The sequence below is a fragment of the Dipodomys ordii genome, unplaced genomic scaffold, assembly GCF_000151885.1.
Source record: "Dipodomys ordii isolate 6190 unplaced genomic scaffold, Dord_2.0 Scaffold46, whole genome shotgun sequence".
Lineage (NCBI taxonomy): Eukaryota > Metazoa > Chordata > Mammalia > Rodentia > Heteromyidae > Dipodomys > Dipodomys ordii.
The window spans coordinates 8,926,247-8,938,826 of record NW_012267262.1 but is presented as its reverse complement, the minus strand read 5'-3'; the positions used below and the strand labels follow the sequence as shown (position 1 = coordinate 8,938,826).

At 37.2% G+C, this 12,580-nt stretch overlaps 1 protein-coding gene across 1 annotated transcript; it reads left to right on the top strand.

The window, feature by feature from the left end:
• Positions 1–10,688: 10,688 nt before the first annotated feature.
• Positions 10,689–11,540, top strand: LOC105988084 (coiled-coil-helix-coiled-coil-helix domain-containing protein 2). Its single transcript, XM_013019584.1, has 2 exons — positions 10,689–10,780; positions 10,848–11,540. Exons 1-2 carry the CDS (start codon positions 10,731–10,733, stop codon positions 11,260–11,262), a joined length of 465 nt encoding a protein of 154 aa, XP_012875038.1. The 5' UTR covers positions 10,689–10,730; the 3' UTR covers positions 11,263–11,540.
• The last annotated feature ends 1,040 nt before the right edge of the window (positions 11,541–12,580 follow it).

Genomic DNA, 12,580 nt, shown 5'->3' with positions numbered 1-12,580 from the left:
TGCCTTCGAATGGATGAATGTATCAAGAAAACGTGGTATATATACACAATGTAATCTTACCTCTCTATTAGAAAGAATGATATTGTCCAGTTCTGGACTGAGACCTGGAAAAATTTTGTTAATTTAAGTAAGGCCCGAGAGACAAAGGATCCATGTTTTCCCTCATATGGGCTTACAAATAAATACATTGGTTGGAATACAAGTGTGCACAAATGTATTAACTGAAATAAGGTATAGTCAAGGGAGATCTCAAATAATGTGATTCCTTAGAAAACAAAAATCAAAAGTTCAGCAAAATAAAAATCTAGGGAATGGATACATGAAAGGGGTAGGTTGGGGACAAGGAGAAAGAGGTAGATAAATGAAGAAAAGAGTGGGAAATGCAGACAAGAATTCAATATGTATATATGTATATACTACAAAATTAAGAGTGAAGGAAGGGTTAGGAAGATGAGGGATGGGTGAAAATGTTGAAAGGGGTGGCATTATCAAAATACATTGTATTCATAAACTACTTTGTTAAAGGAAAACACCTTTGTACAACTACTTAATAAAAAATTTAAAGAGAACTCAAGTTTAGATAGACACCTGTTATAGGAATGATTTTTAAAGAGCTGTACTCTATCTTATATAAGGAACCTTTTTTTCTGGACCTTTGGGTATGGATTTTAAAATTAGCATAATTCAAATTTGTTATTAATTTGACCACTACATTTGGATTTCTACTTCTAAAGAGTAGCCCTCCCACTCAAAACAAATAGAACACTGAAATAACAGTATTCAGACCTCCAACACTGGGCAAAACATGACTATAATCCTTGAGAAAAGGGAAACACATGTAAAGTTTTACAGTGACCTCGGCCTACCAACTACAGCAGTGCTCAGAGAGTACTGTGCCAGACTCATGTAGTGAGTGAAGGATAGAGACTAGCATCAAGGAGACTTGTACAGGGCTACAAATTGCTTGTGGCAAAATGACAGAACTTATAATGTATTTATTAATCTCTACCAATCAAAGTAATAATTGAAGCCTGATTTGATTGGTGTCTCCTCCATTACCCCTGCCCCACCCTCCAGCCCAATCTCTATATGTTCTGGTTTTCTTTGCAAAGTGGCAGTGGCTCAGGGCTTCAACTGCTTGTGTTCTAGCAAGGTCAAGCAAGGTTAACGTTTCTTTGCCTTTTGTCAGCTAATCCTTCGAAGCAGGTGATGTGCTTTATGCTGCATTCTGCTGGTTATGTGAAAACTATTCAACTTGATCCACAATCAAAGGAAAGGGACATATTCTCCATCTCTTGGTGAGAGAAGTGTAAACATTTGCAAATATGCTTTATGTATATGTTTTACAAATATATACTAGTCTTAAGTAATTCATAAAATAGCATGGTCTAGTATCAGATTTAAAGATTGCCATGATTTTGAAATCACATGACTGTATTTTGAGACTGAAAATACTGTGACTAGTTTGTATAGCATTCTTAGACTAAAGTGATACATCTCTGAAAACAAACACAAATCTGATGACTATGAAAATGAGAGGAAATAATGGTCTTAAAATCAAAATAGAGGGTGAGGAGAAATTGGTGATCAAATTGGAAAGATAAATCATTGTGGTCTGAGAACTGAAATTTAAGATATCAACTGGTGGAGCTGTTCTTCATGAGAACAAGGCTTAGCTTCTCATTAAAGACATTTAAAGATGTGGAAAGATCTGGAATTGGGATGAGATATCATGGCATTCAAAGGGGGTAAGAAAAATGAATGAGAATGAAGTTTTAGTAGTTGTTTTATTTTTATAAACTTTTCATTGAATTTTATTTATTTTTCTGATTCCACTTATATCAGTCAAGTTAATTTCATCTGAGAGCAGAATGTTGGCACAAATGACTAAGAGACCAAGAAATGGGGCAATAGAATTAATAGGAGAGTGTCATTTGGGAAAGATGAACTGTGGTTCTCTCTCTCTCTCTCTCTCTCTCTCTCTGTCTTTGGGGCTGAACTCAGGACCTGGGCACTCTCCCTGAGCTTCTTTTGCTCAAGGACTAGCACACTATGGATTGAATTTTAATACAGAGGAGTCTATTGATTTGGTGAATATTTTGTTGTTGTTGGGGGTGGGAGGCTTGAACCCAGGGCCTGGGCACTGTCTCTGAGCTTTTCTACTCAAGGCTAGCACTTTGCCACTTGTGACACAGCTCCATATCTAGCTTTTGGGTAGTTAATTAGGGATAAGAGTCTCTCAGACTTTACTGTCCCAGCTGGCTTTGTATCTCAAACTTCAGATCTCAGCCTCCTAAGTAGCTAGGATTACAGGTGTGAGCCACCAACACTGAGCTAGCTTGGGGAATTTGTATATTCATATTTCCCAGATCCAGAAATTACTCATCTATTTGAAGCCTCTATGTGCAATAATGCACATGGCCCCTGATGCCAAAGGAAAGTATCAAGATAACTATCTTTCACCATAGGTTAGCTTTGAGTTTATTTGAATTTTGAACTAAGGAATTTTATTCTATAGAATCTCTTTTGTTTGACTTCTTGTACTCAACATTGTCTGTGAAATTTATTCATGTTGTATTAAGTAATATTTATTAATATTGCCAATTACGTTTCTATTACACAAAGTTGCTAAAATCTTATTTTATACATTTCACTGTTGAAGTAATTGGGTTGTTTAAATTTGGAGCTCTTATAAATAATAACTATGATGACATTCTGTTTTTTGGTACACAATGCATTCATACTTTTGTTGATGCATAGTGGGAAATAGAATAGGCAAAGTACTAAGTAGATACTGACAGTTATTGCAACAGTGGTTGCAATAATTGATGCTCCTTCCAAGAATAATTTGCTCTCTTTAACATGCTCACCATACTTGGAATTAACAGTTGTACTGTTGTTTTTTTATTTTAGTAATTCTTAAAGGTACTTAAGTAATGGTTTTCTAATACTATCTTGCTTCAGTGTCCAACATGTGATGCAAAACAAAGTTCAAATAGGCTTTAGAATCAGTCTGCCTTATTCCCTGCTCGACCATTAGTTAGTAGGACAACCTTGGGAAATTACTATATTTTCTTAGCTTCAAGTATTTACTTGTAAAATGATAAAGCATCTACCTTATAGAATTGTTATGGAGAGTAAATGTGCTTGTTTGCTTCTGTGTGTGTTTGGATGTGTGTATGGATGTAAACACCCTTTCTCATGTGTAGACAAGGTTTGGTATAGTTCCTGTCACATAGGTAAGTGCTCAGTGACTGGTAGCTGTAAGTATTCTTGCTATTATTTATGGACCATAAATTACATGTAGAAACACTGAATGATCAGCTCACACATGCTATTTGAATCATGAGATTCTATATTTCAGTCTTAAAAGATGATAGTAAGCTGAAAAGCAGAGTTGCTAGTAATCCTGTTAACTTTTGACTTCCTTATCTCCTATCTTGTCCTTTTCTTTCTAAAAATAATTTTTATAGTCAGTTAAGTTAGAGCATTGCCTAGTATGAGCAAGGCCCTAGGGTCTACCACCAGCATGTGCATGCTTTTACACACACACACACACACACACACACACACACACACACACACACTTGATTAAAAAAATGTAACTGGAAAACTTAACTAGTGACTGGACAGTAAGACAGATTGAAACTGAATTTTTAGCATCTGATTTTCCTCATTTGAAGATTTCAGACTGTTCTGGGGGTGGCGTGGGGAAGGAAATACAGATCTGCTCACAGCTGCTACTCAAAATACTGGCCATATCCAGAAGAGAATTTGGCTCAAATTAAAGTCCCAGAGCTCTTCATTGCCATCATAACCATTATTGTATCAATTAAGATTCATCTGCGGGTCCACAGTGTGTTTGGCATCATACTAAAGAAGGAAGCGATGATTACAGGAATGGATTTTTACCATTTTGCTTGTGCTTAAGAATGACCCAAATGGTATAAATAAATCATTAAAATTTTGTATTTCAACAGCATTTATAATTATAAAATATTAGAACTAGAAATGTATCCAATAATTCTGTTTCATCTCATCTTTATTTCAAGAATTTTGAAACTCAGTTCCAGGGATGAAACTCAGTTCCAGGGATGACAATGTTACAAAAGCAATATGTGTAAGTGACAACTAAACTGTGAAAAAATTAACTACCAAGTACAGAATAAGAAAAGTTAAGACCTATGCTCAGGTTGTTTAACTAAAAAGAAAATTCTATGTTTTCTCTACTCTATCAGGCTGTATCTCAATCTGTAAGGATTGTATTTTTGGAAAAGCATAAAATGTATTAAAAATTATATATGTAATATGTGATATCATGTCTTCTGAATTGTGGCTTTGGAAAATTACTTGTGCTATGGGATTCTACTTGTACTGTTTTCCTTAAGTTCCTCATGGAGAAGGTACGTAGAGTTTGGCAAGGATGTTTCAGCTGTGATTGAGTTTATTTAGTTGAACACTATGAATAATTTAAGTACTTCTGGGTTTTATGAGAGTATTTCTATTTTTATTTTTACTTGGGGTTTTGGGAAAATCTTTCCAAAGCAGTACCGCTTCGGAGCCAGCAGAGGGAGAACGGAACATTCTTTTGCTAATTTGTACCAAGTTTCTCCTCATCCTGTTTTACGTTCCTCCCCCACCCCATGTTTAATATATTTTTTGATAATTTCAGGGAAAACAATATCTGATTCACTTTTGGAGAGCGCAGAGGATGCTTCCATCATTGAAATAAAGTTTCATTTAGCTCACTGGTCAATAGAGTATCAAATGAGCTGGCCTCAAAATTCCATTTTAGCCTAGTGGGAATTAGTTTGTATGCCTTTCTCTGTAGTATTATGCCAATTAAGGGATTCTAAATCTCATGTATAATCAAATCAATTACATACATTATCTCATCTATAACAAATATTTCTGGCAAACATTAAACTAAGATTTGGAATCATCTCTTGATTTAGCTCTGTAAGAGGATAAATGCCTATTTGCTCCAAAGGAAAATTTAAATGATGGCTTTCTGTAATTAGAGCTCATTCTGGTGTTCGAGATATTCATGGGACTGTAAAGGTTAAAGGCATAGAGGTACCTAGCTAGCAAAGAGAATCTGCTCTGTTTCCCCAATAGGAGGTTACCCTGTAGTTAGAGCTCATTCTGGTGTTGGAGATATACATGGGACTGTAAAGGTTAAAGGCATAGAGGTACCTAGCTAACAAAGAGAATCTGCTGTGTTTCCCCAATAGGAGGTCACCTGAGCTCAGGTGCAAAGGATAATCTGAAATGTTCTTTATTCAATGCACTGCTTAATTGTCCCTTTCCTCATTTTATGCTTTTCTGCCTGCTTCCCTCTCCACTTGCATGACTATAGCAACTCAGTACACAAATATACTGCATCTCTAGGCAGACCATAAGTGGGTACCTGAAATACACTGAGATAGTGTCCCTCTTTAGGACTTTTTCTGGGGACACATTTCCATTAGTATTTAATGAATGCATGCTGTGATTTGTCGTGTGTGTGTATGTCTTTTTCTTATTTTTTATTATTGTAAAGGTGATGTACTGAGGGGTTACAGTTATTCTTTTTGAACAGTGTCACCCCTTCCCTCTCTCTCTCTCCCAGTTTTCCCTCCCATTCCCACTCACAAGTTGTAAAGCGTCACTGCTGCTGCATTTATTCACCCTTTGTCCCACCATTTCTGTACCCTCATTTACTGTCCCCAAAACAGATAGTCAAACACAACAAAAGGAAAAGGAAACAAAAACAGCAACAAAGAGCCTTCTTGTTTCCGTTTCCTAGAGTTAAGTTCCATATTATTTTAAATGATCAGATGCACCTAGGCATTGTGCCTTTGTGATCCTCTCCTAAGAATATCATCCTTTGGCCTCACTCTGTGTGAATGCCTAGAGACCTGTATAATTAATCATGTTCCAGTGTATTTTTTCTTTTTCATTTTTTTTTACCATCCAGTGTATTTACTTGTAGATTTATAGGCACACTCTAGTTACTACAAATAAGGGAAACCATGCAAACTATGTATCTTTGGGTCTGGCTTACTTCACTTAATTTTTTTCTAAGTCTTTCGATTTCCTTATACATGGTAGAATGCCATTCTTAACAGGACTGGGTGAAGCTTGAGAACTGTCAACTGCCTTTCATTTTTGCTATTTGATAGAAGAAAACCAGTAGAAACAATTATGTGAGTTACACAGGCATGTACAAGGAGGTGCAGAGACAATCTTGCAGGGAATGCATTCTCCCAGCATCTACCGAAGACAGCATTATGCTGTTCCCTATCATAGACAGGCAGCCACTTTCCCGTCCTTCTATTTTGTGAGATATCCCAGTATCCTTATAATAAGATTTTTCTTTCTTCTCAGGCTGGTTTGAAATGGCTTTCTTTGCAGATCTAAGAATCCCAGCTGGTTTGAAGAATTACTAAGGCAGAGAGAAGATGAAGGACATTTCGTGGTCTGAATGAGCAAAAGCACAGAACTATCAATAAAAAGTGTGACAAGTGTAGATGAATACAAATAGTTTAGTTTTGTTGAAACAACATGAGAGAGAAAAAGAGATGGAGTGAGAGATCTGTCATTTTAAGTAGTTTAACCAGAAGGCATTGAAGAGCCGTAGAACGTTTTACACAGCAGGTACATATGCATATATGTGGTTTAGATCTATCACATCACTGGCAGGAGTTTCTTCAGCAATTCTTTCTTGTTTCTCACTTGTGCCCTCACCCAGAACCCTGGGGAAGGAGATGGAATGTGAAAAATGTGTTCTGTTTCTGCTCATGAGCAAATCTTAGCATCAGGCTTTTAGTACTTTCATTTTAATTTCTATTTAATAATCAACCCTCTGTTCTGAATGTAGGTTTCATATCTAGTTCAATGCCTATTTGAGTAAATGGAATATGTAGTTATTTAACAAAAATTTGCTATGTGAATAATGAGCAAATAAGTGAATAAATAGTTATGAAAGAGAGGAGATGCATATTGGATGCATATTTTAGAAGTGAAAGTGTTCTGCCACATACAAGAAAAAAATATATAAGAGACTTCATGCTACATAATTCTAGTTATTTGAAGTCCTGAAGTCTCAAGTGTAGGAATAGGAAGTATATCCAGGGTTGTCAGGGATAAAGGATATTGTTTACAAAGGAGAATGAGGACATTGGAGAGGATAGAAATGTTGTACATTATCATTGTGATGATTTTCAAATAACTCCATTAATTTTTCAAAACTCATCAATCCTACACTTAAAAATTGGTAACTTATTGTGCATGCTATTTTACAAAATGGCAGTTTGTTAATGGGCAGAAGGCTAACCCTATTCCCAAGAGTAATTCCCACTGATACCTACCTCAGCAGAGGAGGAGAGGACAGAACTTGGAGTAATGTTACAGGAGACATTTTATACTGTTCAGTGCAGTTTTATTTTCTAAGGCGTAAGACTATGCTTTGTGATTTGAATGACTTACATGACTACCTTTTACCTACATTGAGTAAAGCACAAGATCTGTAAAGTTTTCTTTTCATTGATGAAGAAAGATCTTGTAATAGTTTTAAAGAGCTGCTGGGAGAAAAAAGCAAATTTGGATCCCATAAGTGATGATTGAGTAGCGAATGTACTGGTTTACATTGGCAAGGGAGTATTTGAGAAAGGCAGCCAGTCTACAATAAACAGGCAAGGAAACAGAGAGTGAAAAGAAGGGAGTAAAATGAATAGTTATTAAAATCTGACTCTTAGGAACAGTCTTCACAAATGAGCTGAATCTTATTATTTTTGGAGCTTCAAGAGCAAGGAAATGTTTCCTATCATTTTCCCTGGAGAGTATTTTTTTGTTATCTTTTCGTTTTTGAAATGAGTGTTGAACCCAGGGCCTCATGCATACCAAGTATGTACTCTACCACTGAACTACCTGCCACCAAGACCCTTCCAGGTTTTTATCTTCGTTGTATAATTCACACATGTAGTAACAGAATATTCCAGTTTTCATTCAATAAATATTGTTAAATAGCAGCGTATGCTAAGCATTTGGGGCTGACCTTGAATAAACAAACCATAGCTTCTGCCCTTCTAAGATTTTCAGTTTAGCAGGAAAGAGAAGTAATTAAGTCATTTTGCTTTTAATTATCCCTTGAAGCTAGCACATTGCCTATTAAGTGCTTAGTAAATATTTGTTGAATAAATAGCCACATTATATAGTTTATTTATATACATGTGTGTGTGTGTATATGGATGTCCAAATTACTTTAGGTTGCTGATATTTATTTTATGTGATATTTAGGGATTAATTGCATTCTCAATGAAAATGTACATGACAAATTTTTATCTTGCCTCTATCCCCTTCTTAATGATTTATAAAAGTCTAAAGATATAGAGAGAATTATGTTTATGCAACATTTCCATGGGATTGGAATACAATTTTGTGTATGCATCCTTTTGTGCCTGTATTTGGGCTTGAACTCCAGATCTCCCTCCTTCTGCACCCAGCCAATGCTTTAACACATGATCCAGGCTTCCACTTCTGGATTTTTACAGGCATTGTGAAGCTCAAAATCTTTCTGCCTGGGCTAGCATTAGCCTCATGTTGATTCTTAAATCCCAGCCTACTGAGAAGCTACCATTAATAGGCATGAGCCACTCTCCTTGTGCTCAATCAGAGAATCAATCTTCCTGCACACTCATCAAGATGACCTAGACCATGAGGCTTGTGGGAAAAATGAGAGCATAAGAAGTCTAGTTGGGAAGAAGAAAAGAGGAAGATGGTTGGAACCAATAAGATGAAGATGACAATGTATACCACAAGGAAACTGTTACCTCTGGCTTTGAAGAACATTAGAAAATCTATGAAAATATACAAGTGATTGGTATAAGCTAATAAAGCTTCTGGACATGAAGTGGCATAGGAGCAAGCTGGTTTGAACAGATCCAGAAATGGGAGCAGGAAGGGGAGAAAGTATGATGAAGACATCACAGAGGTAGTCCTGAGAGTATATGGGCTGAGAGAAGAATTGCCCACCCCCTATTATTGCATAGGAATTACAGATAAAAATAATTAAATTATTTGTCATAAGATAGATATTACTAGATACAAGAAAAATAAAATTAAAGCCAGAGCTATCCTCTTACTAACGGATGCTGCTGTGGCTGGGTAGAGTCTGATAGAGTCTTCAGGAGGTATTCTATTGTTTCAAGCTTTCCAGGTAACACAAGATAAGGCTTTGACTTGTATAAGGCAGAAAGTTGGAAATGAGCTTTGTATAGAAAAGCAGGGCCTTATAATTGCTTCTAAATGACAAGATACTTAGAAAAGAAAATATTAAAACAAAATATTCTTTGAGAAATCTGAGCTCCAAGCCTTTTCCATATTCAATTGTGAAGCCTCAGTTGATATTCTTCGTGGGAATTTAGTATGGACACTAGTGTTTTACACCCATGAAATTCTATGGCAGTTGGTAGAAATGCAACATAGTATAGTTATAGTTGGAATAGTGTAGGACAATAAGGGACTCCCAAGCAAAGTTTGTTATTAAAATGTACAAATCGACTTAAAGAGAAACTTCTCTGAAGAAGAAAGAAGGATGGCCAATAGACACATGAAGAAATGTTCAACATCCCTAGCCATAAAAGAAATGCAAATCAAAACAACATTGAGATACCACCTCACCCCAGTTAGAATGGCTATAAGCAAGAACTCTAACAACAACAGATGCTGAAGGGATGTGGACAGAAGGGAACCTTACTTCATTGTTGGTGGGAGTGTAAACTTGTTCAACCACTTTGGAAAGCAGTATGGAGGTTCCTCAAAAGACTTCACATAGAGCTCCCCTATGACCCAGCAATCCCACTTTTGGGCATTTACCCAAATGTTTATAAACAAGACCACACTAAAGCTACCAGCACAACTATGTTTATTGCAGCATTATTTACCATAGCTAAGATATGGAACCAACCCAGATGCCCCTCAGTAGATGAATGGATCAAGAAAATGTGGTATATATACACAATGGAATTCTATGCCTCCATCAGAAAGAATGACATTGCCCCATTTGTTAGGAAATGGAAAGGCTTGGAAAAAATTATATTAAGTGAAGTAAGCCAAGCCCAAAGAAACATAGGTCCCATGGTTTCCCTTATTTGCAATATCTAGTAAATGTATGAGTCAAGCAGAAAAGGTCAGATAATGTGATGTTAGGAAAATGAACCCTAAGATATGTATTTTAATGTTTTTTTTCTTTCATGCATTTGTTCTAACTCATTTATAAGATTATTTCTTTGTAGCTTTGTATGTCCCTCCCCCACAGTATAACCCCTGCTTTCACTATATTTGATGTCGGTATAATTTGTGGAGGAGATGGGGAAAAACAAGTCGTTTAAGGATACAGGTGGACCCGTTGCAACTATGAGAAGTACAAGTTGTCATGTCGAAAACGAACTTTATAACTTTGGGGGGGATGGGGGGGTGGCTGGGAAGGGATGTGAAGGGTAAACAAAGGAAGAGGCTGCAATGCTTGGTAAGAAATGTATGCATTATCCTGCCCATGTAATTGTAACCCCTCTGTACAGTATGTTCACAAATAAAATTAAATTAAAAAAATAAAATAAAATGTACAAATCATAGGAGATACAATTTACCACAACAGAACATAATTAGACATGGTACAGAGTAATATAAGAACTTCAAGAATGGTAGGTTTCGTCGTTTCTGGACGTGGTTCCTCGTCGGAGTCCAAGATGCCTCATGGAAGCCGGAGCCGCACCTCCCGCGTGGCCCCACCGGCCAGGTGAGACCCTCCCGGGGTTTGGAGCCGGGCCCGGGTTCTCGAGGTCTGTTGACCTTGTGACGCAGAGCCATGCCCCTCAGATGAGAGCTGCACCCAGGCCAGCTCCTGCAGCCCAGCCTCCAATGGCAGCCCCAGCATCTGCTGTGGCCTCTCCTGCAGCTACTCCCCGGCAGCCTGGGCTGATGGCCCAGATGGCGTCCTCAGCCGCTGGTGTAGCTGTGGGCTCTGCCGTTGGGCACACACTGGGCCATGCCATCACTGGAGGCTTCGGTGGAGCTGGTAATGCTGAGCCTGCCAGGCCGGACATCACTTATCAGGAGCCCCAGGGAACTCAGATGGCGCAGCAGCAGCAGCTAAGTGGCCCATGCTCCTATGAAATAAAGCAGTTTTTGGAGTGTGCCCAGAACGAGGGTGATTTTAAGCTCTGTGAGGGCTTCAATGAGGTGCTGAAGCAGTGCAGAATTGCAAATGGACTAGTTTAACCGTGAAGTTCAAGTTGAAGAAATGGAAAATCATCTCTGATGACCAAGTTAAAATTTAACATGGAAATGTAATTGGTAGTGACACCATAGAGTGTAAAACTATAAGTTAACTTCTTGTTGTTAATTGCATAGTTGCCTCAAGAGTGGCCATGGCAGAGGGTATTGTAACTCTTAATACAGGTTCACTGAGAAGGTATAGAGTTGGGGCTCACAGGTGTTTGTGTGGCCTTCATTGTTCTGATGTTATTTTGAGTTAATTATAATAAACTGATTTCTTCTAAAAAAAAAAAAGAACTTCAAGAACTTGAGGAATTAGAACAATGCATCTTGTCCAATGTCACCCCTTTTAACTATCTCATCAGTCCCTCCCCTACTCACCCATTCTCTTATTCTTCTCAATTTTGTGTAGGCTATACCTTGAATTCTTGACTGAATTCTCTCTCTGTTCTCTTTATGCATCCTTTACCCCTTTCTTTTTGACCTCACCCAACCCCACTCAAGTACTTGCTTCCTGGTGTTTATTTTGTTAACATTGATTTTGCCTTCATAAGAAATTATACTATCTGAATTTTCCTTTGAATCTACCATATTTAAATTAATATCATATTTAAGTTAATACTTGCATGCCATCCAATGTATTTATTTATAAATTATAAGCTAAACAGGCCCAGACAAAGGATTCATGTTTTCCCTTATATAAGGAAAAAATTAAGTCAGGCCCAGACAAAGGATTCATGTTTTCCCTTATATAAGGGAAAACATGAATCCTTTGTCTGGGCCTGACTTAATTTTTTCCAGGTCTTTCCATTTCTTTATGAATTGTACAATATCATGAGTAAAATTCCATTGTATATATGCCATGTTTTCTTGATCCAATTAGGGACATTGCGGCTGGCTCTGGTGAATAGTACTATAATGAACATGGTTGTGCTGGTAGCTTTACTGTGTCTTTGTAATCTTTTAGATAAATCCCTAGGAGTGGAATTGCTAGATCAAAAGGTATTGATATATTTTTAGGAAACTCCATAGTACTTTCTAGAATGGTTGAACAAGTTTACATTCCCATCAGCAGTGTACTAGGGTTCCCTTTTGGCTGTATCCCCTCCACCATCTGCTATTGTATGTTTTCCTGATAATGACCATTCTAACCAGAGTGAAGTGGAATCTCAATGTTGTTTTGATTTGCATTTCCTTTATGGAAAGAGATATTGAGCATATATCCATGTGTCTGTTGGCCATTTTTACTTCTTCAGAGCAGTCTTTCTTTAGCTCATTAGCTCATTTATTAGTGTGTTGATTATTTTTTTTCACCTATTCT

Excerpts from the sequence above, each read along its gene's own strand:
- LOC105988084 (XM_013019584.1), top strand. The coding sequence starts at position 10,731 with ATGCCTCATGGAAGCCGGAGCCGCACCTCCCGCGTGGCCCCACCGGCC. Across the intron at positions 10,781-10,847 it reads CGCGTGGCCCCACCGGCCAG|CCATGCCCCTCAGATGAGAG; the intron begins GTGAGACCCTCC and ends TGTGACGCAGAG.